General features: G+C 41.7%; 1 protein-coding gene across 9 annotated transcripts in view; it reads right to left on the bottom strand.

Moving 5' to 3' along the window:
* Positions 1-19807, bottom strand: part of CABIN1 (calcineurin binding protein 1) — a 219028-nt gene that overhangs the window by 31406 nt on the left and 167815 nt on the right. For 6 of the 9 annotated variants that reach the window (XM_019493692.2, XM_059713507.1, XM_059713506.1 and 3 more), the window contains exons 30-33: positions 16194-16384; positions 13631-13727; positions 9910-10554; positions 9015-9089 (exon numbers count right to left, since the gene is read on the bottom strand). In XM_019493692.2, the coding sequence (XP_019349237.2) occupies positions 9015-9089; positions 9910-10554; positions 13631-13727; positions 16194-16384 (1008 nt within the window). The remainder of the gene's footprint in view (positions 1-9014; positions 9090-9909; positions 10555-13630; positions 13728-16193; positions 16385-19807) is intronic. The other 3 variants (XM_019493689.2, XM_019493691.2, XM_019493694.2) reach the window with 1 other exon arrangement.

The following is a 19807-nucleotide window of genomic DNA, read 5'->3' as shown; positions in this document are numbered from 1 at the left end:
GAGGGGGGCAGAGAGGGTCTCTGACCTGCCCCAGGCAAACCTGCTGGTGGAAGGATAACAATTTACCATGTCCTTTGAAACTGCCCATACCCCAGGAAGATGTGGAGGAGAGCAACTATACTCCTCATGCTGGGTGACAGAGGTCAAGATCCTGATCAGAAAGGAGTTCAGACTGCAAACCAAACAGCAAAGAATCCTGGCAGCCCGCTTCAACCAGTTCATCTTTTGCTTCAGGAATGCCCTGTGGAAGACCAGAAACCAGCACATGTACAGTCACATGAACCGCCCAGTTGAGAACTGTCAGAATAGGGGCAAGTGAGCTGCAGGTGTACTACATGAAGACAAGAGAAGATGAGGGAGAAGACAGCAGAGGACACATGGGAGAGAAGAGGACTGGTATAGACTGTTCAGGAACAAGACCCTCAGAAAAGACAACAACGACATGGATGACAGTGATAGCAATGAAGCAGGGGCGAGTGACAAAAATGAGAAGAGGAAGATGACCAAAATGAAGTAGAATACAGACCAGGGAAAGAAAAGGATGGATTGAGAGGCAGGAGAAGAGGGATGGGAGGGTGGAGGGAGCAGAAGCAGTTTTATGCATTTGTCATGGTTAAAGATGACAGTGGAAGGCATGCAGTTGTGCTCAGTGTAACTGGGATGACGGTTAACTGTATGCATGTGTGTGTTATGAACTGTTGAGTGATCTGAACTGGTCACGAAACAGAAGGTATAGGTATTTTTGGAAAAAAAAGTTTGTTCTATATATTAATAGGTACAAGTGCTACCTAAAATTGTGTTTATAAAAAGTACCTGTGCTAAAATTTGCAGGAATTAAAAAAAGAGTAAAGTGCATAATTTCTTGATGAACTAACTCTATTGGTATCTGTAGTAAATTAACTATATGCAAATTATTACAGGTATGTTTATTTCAAGGTCCGCATTTTCAAATTTGCCTCTCACTTCCATGCGTTCAGGGAGAGCAGGGTCTGACAGTAAGGAAGGGAAAAAGGGCTGCAGGGGGAAGAAGTTGTGGAGGCAGAGGGCAAGGGGCCTACTTCATCACTCAGATTGGGGATTCAGTCTATGAGCCATATCTTTGAAGCCCCTGGGTTACAAATAGGCACAAGAAATAAAGATTAGCTTGGAAAGATGTACGCAAGTGAATCTGAAGAGAGATAAAAAAAAAATTAAACATTTGGTGAGAGGGTGGATTCTGGAAAGAAAGACTTGTGAACAAGAGTAGAAAGTGCATTGCAAACTACTATTTAATGTGCCACAATGACATAAAAGGCCACTGATCATAGGTGCCATCTCTTATCAATGTTTGCATTACAGAATGATTGAGAAGCCACAAATAAGACTGGGGCCTCAGTGTACTGCTGACTATATAAAAATGTATTAGTGTGACATTTCCTCTCCTGAGGAGTCAACAGCTTTTCAAAAGAAAAAAAAAACAACTGAAGTGGAAGGCACACATATATACACAAAAAAAGCCTTGGCTACCACTCTACTCACCGAGTCACATTGCCTCTCAACATCCAAAGGCATAGAAGACAGTTGCACTGGAGAAGAGAGGAGAGTTGGGGGGTTATGGAGGGACGAGGGAAGGCATTTTATTTCCATGGCCTTGAGAAAGCAACCCAGTTGTAAATGTATGTTGGACTTGAAGCACGTGCTGAATCAGTATATTACTTATTAAGAGCTGAAAACGTACAGTTTAGTTGCAGAGTAGCTTTTGAGGAAAATATACACCCAATAAGAAACAAAATGTAGAGAGTGATAAAATGATGTATAGCTAGGAGACATGAACTGAATTTAAGAATGAGCATGTGGGATGGATATTAAAAAAGTTTTTTAGACAGCTAGGTCTATTAGACCATAGAATACTCTCCCAGGGAAACAGGCTGGGGAAAAAAACCTTTATAAAATATACTATAGAGAACAATTGTACATATACAAGGAATGTGAACTAGATGCCCTAATCTCTTTTTTTTTTGTGTTTCTAGGATTCATTGCCATGACTTCTGGGTACATTATAATAATTGAAAAAACACAACATCAACCAATACTGCCCAACTTTCCTTCCAGTTAAAGCAATCTACCAGATAGGGATACAGGAAACTATTGTTTTTGTAAGAGGTCAAGCAACTGCATGGCTGCAAAATAGAAAATTTGCACTATACACTAATGACCAAAACAGCTCTGGTAAAGCAAAATGAATTTGCTAAAATATTTCCCTTTACTACATACAAAATGTAACTTGAAAGACTCTGTAGGATTTTTATTTTAATTTATTCACTACATTTCAGTCACTTTGAACTGCTACTCAGCCATGCAGTACCATGCAGCATGCAAGTTTCTACAACAGCAGTTAAATAATACACATACTCTGCAGAGCTCAAAGCCCTTGTGGACTGGGTTTCAGACACTATGAAACAGGGTGTAAAGAGGTGAGGCAAAGGCAAAGACTGGGTCTATCTTAAGGAGACAGTTGGTTAAAAAGCAATCCTTGACATGAGTGTAGCTCCCTCTCTCAGGGTCTTGGCAGGAATAGTGTGGCATCCAATCAGCTGCAACAGTTGGGTTCCCTGGAGTGACTAGTCCTGTTTAATAACTTGCCTATAGACAGCTAATATTTTTGTACCTAAGCTAGGGTGGTTCAAGCAGGAGATGGAATCAATCTATTATAAGAAGGTAGGTACTAGGGCTGTGCAGAGCTTTGGTCCCTCTCTCTTGACTTAATTTACTCGCTTCTATTAACTTTTACTTTCTTTCTTTCTCCTTCCAGAACAGAAATTTAAGACTTTCTTAGCCTCACAAGCCTGACTGTGTTGGCATTCAAACACTGCTTGAATGGTCTTTCCTTAACCCTACTTTTGGTGAAATTATTATTCATGCTCTCTCCCCCATATTGACTACTGCAAATACCTATTCTCTGATGACACTATGTACCTACTGTCTGAATTTTATGGAGTCCAGAATGCAAAGTCATATGGCAGGGTATGGGAAGACAGAAGGGATAACAATGCCAGGCCAGCTGACTACTCCTTTTAATTTAGCTTCCTTGGTGTTTCCATCACTTCACTTAACAGCTTTATGCAATAGTTCAGAGAAGATGGGATGCTCCTTTACTTGTGCTGTCATACAGAACTGTTCTCCTCATAACAGTTGCTTTCTCTTTTTAAAATCACCTCTGGAACATGTTTCCAATTTATGATGTACTGCCTCTAACAAGACATTCTGATATCTGGTGTGAAGGATGCCATGTTATTATATGCATCTATTTAGGAAGTTCTGTGAAATATGTACATGTAAATAAAAAATGGCTTAAATCTGTTCTGCTTGTCTTAAATCTTTTAGATGGGAGGAATGTTTTTCTGTAGTACCTACCAATAAGATCACAAACCAGAACACCACAGAACAGAATAACACAATATAGAAATAGACTGGTCGCATATTTAATTTGAGAACATGTCATTAAAGAATATTGACACTGGGACAACGCTCTAGGACAGTCATCTCCGACCTTAAGCTGGAGACTGCTTTTGGAATTTAAAAGGAACCCAAGATCTACCCTGTGCCACCACCCCTCCCCACCAGCAGGTAAGTCTGTGGGAAGGGAAGTGGGGGTGCAGATTGAGGCAGAGGGAGAAAAAATTATTTGGGTGCACACCTCCCCAGCAGGTAAGTCTGTGGGGGAAGGGGCAGGGGCAGATCGAGGCCCTAGTCCTAGGCCCACTCCCTCCCTCACTTCTGGGGCCTCTATCTGCAACTCTCCCCCTCAATGGTAGTGAGCTATGCAGGCCCTCCCTGGGGCAGGGCAGGACGAAGTCATGAGCGGATCATCTGGGGGGTAGGCACTCCCAGGCAGGCACCGGGGGGGGGGGGGGGGGGAGGATTGTGCCCCCAGAATTGCATGGGGCAGGGCAGGCTGCAACTGCAGGCTGGGGCTGAGCTGTTCCCGGTGGAGGCTGGGGCTGCACTGCGATTGGGTTGGGTGGTGGTGGCGCTGGGAGTGTACTTATGGGGGGCTGGAGCCACCTGAAAATTCACTGTAGCCCCCTCAACCCTGCCACCTGGCCTGACCACAGCACAGCCCCAGCTTCCACTGGGAACAGCCCAGTGCCACCTCCCAGGCCCAGTGGCAGCCTGCCCTCCCCTGCACAGATCCAGGACACTGGGGGGGGGGGGGGGGTTATCTGGTCCCCGCCCCTTGCCTTCCCCAACCAACTGACCTGCTGGGCTGGGGGGGCACCCATATGCATGCACATGCTCAGCCCCTCCCCCCCAGGATCCACTGCAAGAGGCCCCAGGATTGACCAGTTAGTAACCACTGCTCTAGGAGCTAGACACAGTCAAGCACAGCAAGCTTGCATTTTGCACTTTCACCTCCCTCTGTCTCCTGGAGAGAAAAAACAAGAAAAATCTTTCCAGATGAGCTTTTCTGTTCAGAGATGTATCTGACTTGTTTAAGAAAGGAAAAGACTAGCTGTTCACCTCTACATCTGTCAAGATCTCAGAGAATTTCTACAACCAAAATGAAAACGTCTAAATATTAGTGTTAAAATAAATCCTGAAAAAGATTTAGAGAAGCCTCACTATAAAACTCAAACTGCTCTTCAAGCACTGACTTACTTTCTGGTTGTGCCTGAAGAGACGTGAAAGACACCAAAGCCTTTGAAAACAGTGTTGCCAAATATCTTAGATGAAAACTTCCCTGAATGGGCTGAAAAAAAGGTAAAAAGTAAGAGGTATTGGTTGGACATGACATTCAATCAGTCACTAATTTTAGTAGCCTATGAAAGTCTGTGCAAAATATGCACCTCAACAGCATAAATTTTACAGTTCCAATAGCCAATCTGTGGCAGTGAAAGAAAATCTCTCAGATCCCACAAGTCCATTTTTCTATGCTGCTGCTGCTTTAGTGACACCATTTGTGTACAGAAGGTATATATTTGCTAGTTTTAGATAAAGCACAATTCAGTCTGTTGAGACAGATGTCCCTAAGAGGGAATACTGTAGTGCCTACATATAAATTCATAGTTTGTTCTAGCAGCAACACACTGGCTCCACGCTGCTTAAGATCACATCTCAAGCAGATAACAATCAGACTAAGGCTAAATCATCTCTCTAGTTTGTATTTCCTGCTTCCTGAAAGGAACTTCCTACAACAGGAACAAAATGCACACTGTAAATTAGGAGACAAAAAAGTTTTACTGCAAATGATTTATTAGGTGAAGCTGTTCTGTTCTGGCATAACTCGGTACCAAATTACTACAGTATACTCAAGACTAGTTTGTTTGTAAAGTTTTCCTGTCTTACCTTTTCACTACATGTCTGAATGATCAGTGACTTGGTTGAAGGATCTGAGAAAGGAACTGCACTCCAGGAATCTTCCAAAATTTTGAGCAGGAAAACTCAACAGATATAGACAAATTTCAGAGTAGCATCCGAAGATTGATATGGTCCTATTGGTCACAATGACCTTATCATAGAATCAGAACTCTACACAAGTCCTCTAGCATGAACTGTAAGAAGTTCGCTACTTGGCACATTATTTTTACACCCAATTCCCAAATGCAAGTTCATGACTATTCAGTTATTGCTTGTTTTCCAAGAAAGTAAAATGACATAACTTGACTTTTTCATCCACATGGAGTTATAAAAGACAGTAGTACTATATGGGAACAGAAGAAGAAAAAAAAAAAAAGTATAATGTTTCTTGCTCAATCTTTATTCAAATTTCAAACAGGAAAATACCACTAGCTGTGTGATGGGCTCACTCTGGTGAGAAAGGTCTTTCAGACAAAATGAACTCCTGTTTTTCTTCCCATTTTCACCCACACAACTAGCTGATTTTTTTTTTTTGTTCTGAAGAGCTTGTCAAACTGATGCTTCAGTGAAGCAATACTACAAAATACAAAGACAATACAGAGAACCCAACACACAGCATCTTGAAATTATATGGGAAGGACAACATTTAAACACACTGGATTATCCGTCTCTGGTGTTCTCATCTATGCTCACATTTCTGGGAGAAAAGGAAAGATTACATTTTATCTTGTTACTCTATAAACTGTTTTCAATAGTCCCAACAATGAAAATTGCTGTCAAGATTCTACACCTATGGAAGTATGTTTTAGCAAAATTGGAAGATTTCCTTGATAGTGCGATAGAGGAAGGGCTTCATCAGCCCACAAATTCCAAAAAAAAATTAAATTTGATCTTTGTGAAGCCAACTAAATTAGGCCTTGAAAACCATTTTTCTTTACATCATCATTTAACACATTAGCCTCAGAAGTGTGCCAAAACAACCCAAGGGACTATTGTAGTAATAACAATGTAAAGCAAAAGGGGGCGCATCTTCAGCAAGACAAGAAGGATGATCCCTGTTAACGAGTACTCCTGTAATTCTAATGCCTGAGTGTTTAGACTTGTAATCTAATGTATAACACTCCATACCAAATTTATTATTATTATTATCATCATCAACAGAAAAAGAAGCCACAGTTTCAGTAAGAGGCTTGGCAGCACAGCTCCATGCCTGGGGCAGCACCAACTCCTGCTGTGCTGATTTTGGGATATGATCAGCTGCTGCTGCGGCAACAATTGCTTTTGTGCCCCCACCTCCACAAAGGCGGCTATACAAAGGTAATAGGGTGGCGGGAGAAGGGCACTGCTGTCCCAATGGTCTCACCTTAGTTACACTCTTGGTTTCAACATCCTTAGGCAAGCAGACTATAAAAATGCAACACACTCCTCTCTTCTGACCTCTATGGGTAACAAAGTACTAATTCTAAAAGCAAATCTGTAATTGCCCTGCCTAAAGCTAAAAAGCTGCTTTAATTATACGAAAAGTCTAGTATAAGGGGTGACGCGTAGGGGGTGCATGCGCACTCCCTAAGCATGGCAGTGTACCCCCTACAAAAAGGCGCCGGCGAGCAGTCACCAATCCCTGGTCAGTGCTCGCCAGCCCGCCCTCGCCAGCGCTGGCAGTGTCTGTGGGAGGTCTGTGCCTACCGCCGCTGAGCTCCTGCCACTGCCACCACACTCCCACAGCTGTGCCCCCCCCAGCCACCAGGGACACATGTCATTCATACCATCAAGGAGAGCAAAATATTTCTTTTGAAGAGAGAGTTACTGACAGACCCAAATAATCTGCAAAAGTATGGCATAAAGCTCTGTGTCTTCATATTATATGTTCATTCATCAGAAAGGCCCTTTAATCATTCCCACTGCAGTAGCTTTGTGGTCTTTGAGAAAGTATTTAGTATGAATGTTTTTAGTAAAAAACCATCTATATTTAATACAGTTAAATAAAAAGACAGATTATGTCCAAGCCAAAGTAAAAAGAAATGGCAATGCCAGTGGACTAAGGGAAATCAGCAAGAGGAATCTCAAAACCCCTTAGAATAGAGAAATTTGTCTTCACTGTGTCTTATACAGGTGTGCAGATAGAATGGGCCAAGTCTGGAAGAAGCATTAGCAGGTGAATTTACAACAGTCCTCTGTGGGCTAAAAATCAGTATGTTAAATGAAAATAAGCCGACTGGAAAACGGGGGTGATAACTACTCTAACTTGTACTGATTGGATACTCAATGAATATGCAAAATCAGGGCAATCTGCTGCTACAGGAGACAGAAGGTGGGACCTTTGCGGGAAAAGCAATTAAAGGAGGATGCAAGAGAAAGCGCCCCTCCAGCTTATTTATCTTTTCATTTAGTAGTTTTATCTACTATAACCACCTTGATGTGTTATACTCATTTTACACATATTTACCAGTTTGGGATGAAGTAAAGATACATGATTTTACCACTTTCACCCATTTTTCAACACTTTGATTTACCTGTCCCTCATACTGAAGTTACACTGAATTCAGTTCAATCTTCTTACACAGGTCTACATGTTTGGCGTAGGAAATCTTAAGTAGAGGCATTTTTTGTATCTAGCTTTACAACTGCAAACATTCTTTCCTATATTGTAAAATGGTAAAATGTAACAAAGTTTCTACTTCAAACAGATGTTATTTTAAATAGATTTTGAGGACTAGCAATCTGTAATATAAAGGCTAGCCTGCATTATAAAGTAATGCATAAATCAGCTGAGTAACATTAAACAATTGGCTAAACACTCAGACTTTCCCAAATGTATTACTTTTTAGAGTGACTCCGAGTCACTGTTTTTACTCTTAAGCCTTGCGTGCTGGTGCGAGAAACTTGGGGAAACTAAGCCATTGTTGCCAGAAACCCACAATCCTGTGCTGCTGCTAGCTCCATAGTTTGCCAGCAACGTGAATCACCATAAGTCAAACCTACTGACCCATCTTTTTCTTTTTGGCATTAGCTCAGCTCTCTCAAAGGATAAGCATATAACAATTCTACTTCAAGTTCCAGTTGAGTATAGTAGTCACCCAGAAACCACAGAGTTTCTGGGAGACTATGTGAAATGCGACCTTTATATGTAACAAGAAATTCAGATCTGTTGTTTCTCATCCAAAGGCTCAGAAAATTGAGAGTGTGTGCAAGAGCTCTCTCTCAGTAGATGACACATTCAGGTTTCCACTACTGTATCTGTATAGCTACCTACATCTCTGTATCTTAAGCAGCTCACCTCAGCTAAGCAACAAATTACAAGTTATTATTTGTAATCCTGCAATAGCCTCTGTAGTAATGAATATGGTGAAAACTGATAGAGAAAGGGGATTGCAAGTGTTTAAATTGCAGAAAGTGTACACAAGAAGGAAAAACAAGGAAGCATGGCAGAGGACTAAGAAACAAAGTAAGAATTGAATTCTTCTTAGCAACCAAATACTTACCAGAACATTTGAAGAGTAAAGCACTCCTCCCGCCCTCATCTCACATGAAACCTATTCTACAGAAATGATGCTAACAGATCCTTCTAATTTCTACAATCACTCCTACTGGCCATAACAGACTAAATTGCTATGATCAGACCATGAGATAAAAGGTATTGCTAATGGTAGAAAGAGAAGAAATGGTTCAGAACTTACCTGTTTCTGTGCTGAGGTTCCCATATGCACCTGACAGAACTTGACTGCCTGTTCAAGGGCTGCTTCTTCATCCACCTACATAAAGCAAATGCAATTAATGAAGCCATGAGTACTTTCAGTGATCACCATTTCAAAGCAGACTAAACTAAACAGAAGCAAAAGCACATCAATCTAGAATAAGAGTCCCCACAAATTGAGTAAGTATGAACAGCTAAGTGCAGAAGTGCCCACAAATTTCAACAGCTTAGAACAGGCCCCTTGAGTTCCAGTATACGCGGATCCGACTTTCTTTGGTCCTAAATAACGCCCTTGTCAGGACAAGTGTCTAGATAGCAAATGCAGACTTACTCAGAAAGAGTTTGGTGGATCACGAGGCCCTTTCACACATATGCAGCTCTTCTGATGTTTTGTCAGACATGGCATTCGTTGTTATTCATTGCTTTAGTTGTAATCAAGATAGGAGTGCTGCTGTTTATTAAATTTGGCACCAGTATAACAAGTAATTGCTATGCTAACACTGCCACTCTTGCAACTGCAAAGCAGATGCCCATGCATTTCACGTGTGTCAGCTATCACTGAATCCCACTGGCCAGGAAAAAAAAAAGTCAGAAAAAGTTCCTATTGCACATTCTTTGCCAAGGCCATAAACTACATCTGTTAAAAGAATGTGCCTAAGTGAACAATGGAGAGAGAGGATGATGCAGCATCAAAAATTAAGACCTTTAAAGTAAGGAATATATGGCCCTAATATTAAATGATATATTTTGATAATAATCACTTTATGTTATCTGAGTCGTGCAATGATAATGGGAGCACTATCCTGGGGAAATTCTTAGTGCAAAATCCTATCTGAGGTCAGAATGAAAAAGTAGAATTTGAGAGTAAAATCACTTACCTGTTTAATCAACATATATGTTTCAGACATGATCTTCTCAATTCTGCCCAGGTCATAGGTCATGACCTTTTGACCTTGCTGCCATACCCGGTAGGCATCAAGCAAAAGGGTTTTCCCAGATTCTACATCCTCTAGTAACTTCCTCTTCCTATTTGATCTCTGAACAGCCTCCTCTGTTGGTGGTGTCTGGATTGCTCCTTTAGCTACTTGCTGCTGCTGCTGCTTTGAGCTGATACTTAAGTCTTCCAGGGAGAGTTCTGCAGTCCGGCTTTCAGGTGTTTTATCCTTTAAGTTCCTGCTAGACTGAACACGATCTGACTCAGTGCGTTTACAGGAAGAATCAATTTTCTCAGGGTCAGTGGAATAGCTGTCAAGATCCATGGGCTCAACTGAGCCAGGCCTAGGAACCTCTTTTATTTCTTTGTTATTCTTATCCTCTTGTTCCAGTGTGTCCATAGCATTGGGAGTTTGTCCCTGGGTCACTTCTTTCACTCCATTCTCAGCAACATGTCCTGCTCCATCAGAAAGAACTGGCTTTTTGGGAAGGACCTCCTTCCCCTCTTCAGCACTAGCTTTGTTGGAGACGTCTGTTGTCATCCTTCCAACTACAAGGCTACAAGATTTGGAACCCTGATCTTCTGAAACCTGTGAGTGTGCATGGGGGAAAACCCATTTTACTTACTGCTGAAATCAGAAGTTGCTCAGTGCTTGAAAAATCTAACTACAGCTACAGAGTGGATACATCTACACATGTGCCCCATTATGCAGTTGGTATTTAGCAATCATTTAGTATACTTGATAAAGCAAGTACTAAATGACTGTGCAGTATCCCTGGTACCACGCAGTCCCGGTGGCACAGGTCATTTCTGACCCTACTGCACAGTAGTTCATTGCTACTGTGCTGTAGTGGCAGTGTCAAGGTTAGTGCCTGCTGACACTATGTCACAGATGCACCCAGCATGTCAACAACAAGCAACGTGATGTCATCCTGTCTTGTATAGAAGAACTCAGTATATCTAATGCTTATCCATTCAGAGTCCAACAAAAAAACCCCACAAGAAAAACAAGTCAGTCAAAAATCACTTCAAACCACAACCCTTATGACTGGTTAAAATATGTTGATGAATCGACAGCACGGATTTATTTTAACCCTAAATTTCCTTCTGCTGCTTCAGTCAATGCTTTATATTTTTAAATGAGCAATATCAGGGTTTGGACAACAAGAAGTTTCCCTCAACATAGTGGGCACATCTACGCATTCGTTAGTGCAGTGTCTCCTGTGCATTAAAATTTACTACTGGCAAAAGGAAGGTCTCAGTAAAGATGCAGTAGGCTGCCACTAAACATTAGTGAAATTGCATGCTTTTTTCATGACAGTTACCACGCAGTAGACTAATACTACTGTGCATTAGCTTAATAACATGGTTTTTGTCATAACACTGTAATGTTCAGTCAATCAGTCTACTGCACATTAAGCATCTCATGTAGACGTGCCCACTGAAACCAAACACAAAGCCATTCCTCTTGGCACTTTACAAACCAACCTCAACATTTCACCTCCTCTCTTTAGGTTGCTCTGACCTAATCCTTTTCCTGTGGTTAGACTAAAATATTATGCCAGACACTGATCTAACAGTAAACCTATAAAAATTTAAGGTGAATTCTATATTCCTTCCACTCAGACTAGAGCTGTTAAAACAGCTAATATTAAAATTCTTCAGTTTGGGTTTAGTAGGACTTGCTAGACATAGATTCATAGATGCTAGGGTTGGAAGGGACCTCAACAGACACAGATGGGTCCAACTCTGCTAAGGACATTTTCAGCAAGTTTGCTTGCTGGTGCTCCTCAAATTTTTAGACTTAAAGTCTTCCCTTGATTTATTCACCTATATTCTTCTAAATTGCAACAGAATTAATTTCACACCACTTTATCTGCGGACAAGTGTGGCATGATAGGTAGGTACCAACTCAGCCAGTCAGTGATCTTTGTAGAAATCTGACAAATACAACTTGCTATTCTTTTACTCCTTTCACAATCTATGAATAATACCACTTAACAGTAACTATTCACATAACATGGTGAAGGAATGTGGTGAAGTAGTAGTACCTTATTTATCTGACTCCAAAACTACTCTGAATTTAAGACACCCCCCCCCCCAATAATTACATTCTATACATAGAAAATGTACAAACTTGCTATAATTTTCCATGTACTAAATCTAATTATTCACTGGTCACCTCCAATTCATCACATCCATTACTGCAGCAGTTAAATAGTCTGCCCTGGGTCAGGGTCAGAGCTGGAGCAGCAGATACTTGTGTCCCCCCCCCCCCAATCTCATTCTCAAATCCAAGACTAGGGGCTCCCCCCCATTAAATATGGCATTAAAGAAACAAAATCAAAACCTAAAGGATGTTTTGCTAGTGAAACATCCAGTCATTTAACTATAGATCCCAGGTCAGATTTTGCTCTGTGCACTTTTTCTAAATCACATGGAGTTCCCAACTTACACGTTTAAAAAAAAGAGTAGAATCAAACCCATTAGACCCCACCCCCCTAAATGGATTAATTTCTGGATTTTACAAATGAGTAAGACTATTGCAAGAGAAATTTTAGGTGCACTAGATAAATGCATTAAAAATAAATAAAAAGGGTATGAATTAGGCCTGTGCGAAGCGGCTAGTATTCACTTCAGATTTGGTTGATTTGGGGGACAGCGATTCAATTCGGTGATTCAGCTGCTGTTAAAGCTCCAAATCACCCAGGCCCATCCCCGGCAATGGCTGCCCTGCCCACCCCAGCTCCCGGCACTTTGCAAAAAAAAAAAAAGCCCCGACTCACTGGGTGCTGCTAGGTGGTGGGGGGGCACAATCCCCACTGCCCCCCACTGAGTGAGGAGCTCTGCATAAGCCCTCCGGCCCACCCCCTGCTTCCCCATGGCTGTCCCACCCACCCCAGCTCCAGCCCTTTAAAGAACCCTCCCCTGAACCCCCCCCAAACCCCCGGAATCACCAGTTCCTGCCTGGCGGGGGGGGGTGATCCCCACTGCCCCCCGCGGGGTGCTTCCATGAGCCCCCTAAAGCCCTGAGGTCACAGCAGGAGCTGGTGAGTCTGAAATTTTTTACGTTTTTTTCCCTTAAAGGACCAGAGCTGGAGTGGGCAGTGCAGCCATGGGGAGGGCTTGGGGGTCAGGAGGGTTGTGGCAGAGCCCCTATGCAGTGTGGGGCAGCAGGGATTGCCCCCCAACCTGGCAGCATCCAGAGAGTGGGGGTGGGGGGGTTTGTTTGTTTGTTTTTTTTAAACGCACTACGAGCTGGGGGAGCAGGCAGGGGATGGGGCCTGGCAGGGGTCCGTCCCCCCCTTGGTCCCCTCCCCGCCCCCTACTTACCAGCTCTGAGTCCGGCTCCAGCTCCCTGCCGCAGCTGGTGGGGACTGCCTGAATCAAAGCTCTCTGAATCGTTCCTGAAGATTCAGAGAGCTGTGAATCGATTTGGACCTTTTTATTGGTCCCCTGATTAGATTTGGACTTGGAGATTCAGCCACCAAATCGGGCCGAACCTCCTCTGAATCAAATCAGCACTCAAAGCTTTGCACAGCCCTAGTATGAATAACAACTGGTCCACAGAAGGTTTGGGAAGCTGTTTAACTACCTATAGCCAGGCATTAGTGAATCAAAACTTATTTGCTAAAAATTCAACATCTTTATAGAAACTTTCTTACTTGTGTCAGATCGTTGAGTGTGTCCTCTAACACCTTCACTGTGAGAACAAAGGCTTGTTGGGCAAGCACCTGGCGATCTGCATCCCTTAAGTACTTCCTGTGCCAAAATGAGAATGTAACCAATGGAATTAAACTGTCAGAAACTCCAGGACTTCAAAACAAGAACAAATAAAAATTAAATTCTTAAAATAAATAGCACACAGAATACAAGGTAAACTGCAAAAGGCAGCAAACATTTACATTAATCATACACCAAATAACTTCAGTATGTAAACTTCTTGCTCCCAATATATAGGAAAGATGGCATTCATCAACAATGCTCTTGGTATCTTGCCTGCATAAACAGGAATAATGAAGAAAACCAGTGTAGAAGCTTTCCTGCACCTTAAAATCTGCAAGCTTTTGCTATTCAAAAATCTGGTTCGCTCCAAAAAGGAGGTCAGATATGCTAAATTAGCTTGAACACTAGGGTGGTTCACACAACAATGGAAAATGGCCACTTGAGACGAAGGGAGACAAGCTATCTTTAAAAACCCTACTTCTACTGTTAAAAGGCCTGTGAGTCAACACAAAAGTGCTAACCAGCAAGTACAACAAAAAATAATGTTAATTGGAGGAAATCTGTTGAGAACACATCTTTAAGCCATACTGGTGGGTTTTCAGGTGAAAATGTACTTAATTAATGACAATTCTGGGACTTTGGGTACATATCTGACATTCTGAGTTTAGTTAAAGTGAAAAAAGAAAAGCCCTCTTAAAATAGCAAGTATACATGCATGTGTGTATATATTACACACCCATACACTGCCTGTATAGTTTATGCATACTGGCAAACACACACAAAACAATTCACATTTACACCTTCTGCAAGTGACTGCAGCTTGCCCTGCTTGATGTTAGCTGACCATATATACAAGATGAGTTATCTTGTAAATCTTGTAAACCTTAAACTTAGTTTTAAAGTTCTAAATGATTTTGCTCTATACAGCCATGGGTGGGCTTGGTACCAGTTTTAGAATATTGGTAACAAAGCTTTAAAATCAGGACCATTCTGGCCTTCAATTTTGCTGAATATGACAATACATTCATGAACACCTACAGCACATGAGAAGTACAAGTTCTCACATATACGCTCAAACACATGCAGTGGCCTCAGAGACGACCCGAGCAGGGTGCAGGGTGTGGGACCCGGGGCAAGTCAACCTGTGTGGGGCCCCATCCCCAGACGCAAGTAAGCCGGCGGCAGATTCGACGCTGGTGCACCGAGCGGCCAGACATGAAGCCAGTGGCAGCAGTTGCCACGGCTGCTCTGCCCAGTTCTGTGGGGCCTTTCCAAAGCACAGGGCCTGGGGTGGTTGTCCCGATTTGCCCCACCCCCCCATAGGGACAGCCCTGAGTGGCCTATTGCTTCCAGCCACTACAATACAACTGTCACTGATATTACCCTACATTTCTTAAAAACATGTAGATGCACTTTTAATGCTTCCCTCTTGGTAACCAACTGAAAATTTTGCCTCAAGATTTTTTCTCCAATTTTTCCTTGTCATATTTAGAGCCTGGCCTTTCCAAAGATGCAAACATACACAGTCAAGTTTAAATGGCAATTTTTCAAATAAAAGTTAACATAAATAAAATTAGATTACTCTCCTATTAGACAAGGCCTTAGACCATTTATTCTCAACCAGGGTATTATGGCAACCCGAGGTGCCTTGAGATTCTTTAAGAAATGCCGTGGGGTGCCACACAATATTGGCACTGTTAGGTATACAAACACAATTCACAAAATAAACCCAAATATCTCAAATAGGAATTCATAGTGTTAAAAACCACTATGACCTTTGAGGTCTTTCTGAATTCTTTGCAGCAAAAGGAAAAATCGCTCTATTATTATTTTTCTGCAATCAAAAAGTGAGTGAAAACTAAAAGACAACATTTTCCAAGGGGTGCCTTGAGCCTAAGGAAGTGCCTTGAGCCTAAAAACATTGAGGACCACTGTCTTAGTGTCAGCTCCCAAGACCTAGTTTGGGGTTGTTCAGCTAATTAAGGATGCAGGGACACAGGGCTGTCTGTTAGAGCTGTGCAAAGCTTTAACAGACAGCCGAATCAAATACGGTCTGTTTTGCACACCCCTACTGTCTGCGCCACGAACCCTTCTCCAGAGGGCAGGTGCTAAAAAGAGGGCTGAATAAGTGCAATACTGGCCCATGCCCCAGACAGATTCTTCTCACAGGAAGACAGGAATCCACAGTAAGTCAGTAAAACCTGCTTCTTGGCAGCTTGCACCTCCAGAGAGTACCAAGTAGCTCTAGAATGGCTGAGAATCTAAACTCTGGAGGCACAGGTCTCAGTATCCTTTCGCACCAGTAGCCAGAATTCCTCATAGCCATGTTAATTCACATTCCTGACCTATGTTCTTTTCTTTAACACAAGCATAATTTGTAGTGCTATGCATCAGCATTTATTTCCTCAAAGCAGAATAACTGTTTTTCTTGCAACAGAAAAATTATGAGCAACTAATTCAAAAAATTAGGAAAGAATCATAAGCTAACACAAAACATCTTACTTTCCCTGGTCAGGGGTCCTTTGCAGCATAGATGAGACTTTCAATAAGGTGTTGGAGTCCTTGAGCTGTGACAGTACATTCAGCAACAAGACAATAGAGCGGTTCATATGAGATGCAAAACTGCCTGGGCGGTCGATTTCATCCACGGGAATGCGCCAGATTCCCTGAACAGAAAGCAAGAGAGCAAACCTCTAAAGAGTTATTCAAATCAAGAAAACCAACCAACCAACCCCCCCACCCCCCTTCCCCGCAGTTCTTCTGCGTTCTGTATATGGAGTTTCAACATAAAACAGCAGAACACTGAATTAACTAGTGCAGTGGTCCTTCAAATAAAGAGATCCAGATAATTTAAAAGTCTTCTGGATAAAAGTTAACTGCCTTGTTCTTGTCATTAAGAAATCCTGGAATTTTACAGGATCCATAGCACCCATCCCAGGTAAGTTCGTCGATAAAAATGCCAAGAGATGGTTACATTTTATTAAGCAAGTTTAGCCTGAATCTGGTCCATAAGCCATTCCAAAGCATTTTTGTCATAAAAGAACAAAAAAAAAAAATTCTGTTTTTGAACAGGTGAAAAAAATTGTCCTTATCAGATGTGGAGCTGTCAGCCCATCACTTTAGAGCCATACCTACAAACAGAGTTCTTAGGATACAGTCACATGCTTGATGAAGTCTTGCTATGGTTAGAGCATTAATACCCTTGGAGTAGTCAGCCTCTGGTATCTGTAAAATCAGATTCCCCCACTAGCAAACTTTAAAAATACACTTGTGTGCATATCCTGAGGTCTCTGACAAATCTCAGAAGCCAAAGCAATCTTTGGGGAGTAGCTTAAACATTTAATAATCATTAAGTTATAGTTTAATTTTGATTAGCTTTCATGGAGCTTGCAATGCTTAAGCAAAACCAAGAAGATTTTTTTGTCCACGTATTTGATCAGCATAGTGTAAACTGACTAGATATTAAACAATATTAAAACTGACTAAATATGTCCAAACAATATCCACACACGTGTAGTGATGATATAAATTACTCACTAGTAGTCTATAAGAGGCCAGGTACATAATACTACTGTTGCCACACCAGTATCAATCCTCTCACTACTCATCATTTCTACTGCTTGATGATGGAAAACGCCCATCAGTAATTCTTCTAGAAAAGAATCCCCCTATTAGCTTTACTATCTAATAAAGTTGTAAAAAGAAATGTCATGATCTAAGAATGCCTGTTAGAGTGTGAACTCTGCTTTGAGAGAGAGAGAGAAACATACAAATATTTAATCTTTCATTCCTTTTTATAGATCTCCTTTTGCTATTTAAGTGGCACTCTAAATGGAAGCAAAGTTTCTTTAGAATGTCTTACAAGATAGAAATGAAGAATCTGATTACTCCAAGAAAGCCTGATCCTCAAGCACATAAAACATCTATGTAAACAGCCCATCTATACCAGATCTGTCTCCTCCGTGTTCTTGGTGAATTTACATTCTTCTCTATAGGATTTATTTAAACATATACATGCTACTTTTGTCTCTTCCCAATTTAAATGAAATCCTAGTTTTGTGTTTTGTTTTTAGTTAAGTGTTTAACTAGGTAGCAAGGACTTAAATTAGGCAGAACGCACAGAAATTGCTCTACAGAATTTTCCTTCTCTTGCCTTCCCTAGCTCATTTTACTCCTGCCATCTTCCCCAATATCAACATTTACCTCGCTCTTATTCCTGCATCTTCAAGCTTTCTATCACCAAGCTCCATACCCTTATTCCATTTTCCTTCTTTCAGGTAAACAGAACACACTGACTGAAGTTGTCTGTGGCTCACCTTTGTGGCAAGACAATCACTTCCATCTCCAACTGTTTTGTGTGTTTTGTTTTGTTTTTTTAAGTACTCGTTTGTTTTGGTAGCATCTCTATCTGTACAGACAGTTCCCTGTTTCAAATACTCCAGTTATCAAGGTAGAATCTACCTGGTAGATTCTACCCTCCATGAAACACTGAAGCAAAAGCCTTTTGATTGTGCAAAGAAAGACTTCAGAAGAAGGTCTTTTGGTTGTATATAAGTCCTGCAACTATGCCTCCGTTTCCAAAGAATGAACCACCTCTGCAACAGGCATTCAAAGAGACAAAGCTCTCTAAACTGATTTCCACCAAATCCTCAAAGGATTAAAATCGACTTCAACAATAGCAACACAAACACAGATACAATGATCTTCTCAACTGATGTAGCAGCACAATATGCAACGCATGGTTAACATACAAATATGCCATAGGAATGGAAAGCTTCTGTGTCTCCATCTGGTCTGCCACCTACTGCATCCTTCAAGCCTATTAGTAGCCCACATGGAGTCAACTTTATACACCCCGGGTAATTATACACAGAAAAATTGTAGATTATGCTAAATTAATTACATTTGTTTGTTTAAAAATTAAACAACACTATTTGAACCTTCTTTAGAAATATATGCAGATTACTTATGTGTGGGGGTAGGTTTGTGTGGTCTCCCCTGCCACCTTCCCACCCATAAAGTCCCCCCCAGCAAATCCTGGGGGCTGCAGGTGGTGGCAAAAGCCAGCCCAGTTTGCCCTGCTGGTGGATGCTTTTGGGCCAGATTGGGCTGGCCCCATGCCAGCACATGGGGCTTGCAGCACTGCAGGCACCCATGTGCACCATGGTGTGGAGGGCATGTGGTAGGGGACCCCACACCCACCCACAAACCCCATACACACTCCCATCCCCATCCCCTTCTCCTGCAGGCAGGAGCTCCCCTTCCCACTCACCAGCTACACCCCAGGTAATGACATATTATGCAATTATGCGCAGTCATACGTTTTACGCATAAAATTACGCAGGTGCATAATTGCATAATTCCCTGGGGTATAACTGTAGGACATCATATTAAGAATTGGTTTCCTGGAAGCTTCCCATACTTACCAGTGCACATATTTTGGTCACACTCACCCCCCCCCCCAACTAATTATTACCTGGAAAATTAGATTATTATCATTTTACAAATCTTCAAAGACCCTCTTATATTTGGAAGTGGGGAGGGGAAATGTGGCAAGCCCACACCACTTAAAGAACTATTTTGTAGTACATTATATGAAATCCTCTCATCAAAACCAGAGAATAACTTTTAGGCAGTATTAGCCTCTAGCGCAGAAAGGCCAACCTTAGTATACTTCAAGACCCCAGAATCTTCCCTATCAGTTCAGCCCAGTCTATATTTTGTTTGTGCTGATACAATACCCTACTACCAAACAAGGTACCAAACAAGGAACATTTAATGTTTCATTAATAGATTTTATAATTCTGTATATTCATACTATACCTGCAATGTTCTGCTGTGCTAAACAAAGTAAACCAGGTTCCTTCCTTATTTTAAGCTAATTTTTGTTCATGTACTGGTGTGTGAAAAGACGGTTTAAAATGATCTACAACAACAGGGTTAAGAGAGATTTAAAGGACAGCTTCTTTGTCATTGCTTGGACTAACTTGTCATGTGTTACTGTGCAGTAAACTGTTGAGAATTCTACAAGTGTGTGCAATCCTTTTACTTAAGGGTGCACCGATAGAGATGTTGGGGGCCGATACCAATAGCCGATTTTTAAGGAGGCATATCAG

This window comes from Alligator mississippiensis, chromosome 10 (genome assembly GCF_030867095.1).
Source record: "Alligator mississippiensis isolate rAllMis1 chromosome 10, rAllMis1, whole genome shotgun sequence".
Lineage (NCBI taxonomy): Eukaryota > Metazoa > Chordata > Crocodylia > Alligatoridae > Alligator > Alligator mississippiensis.
This window is presented reverse-complemented; position numbering and strand designations above follow the sequence as displayed.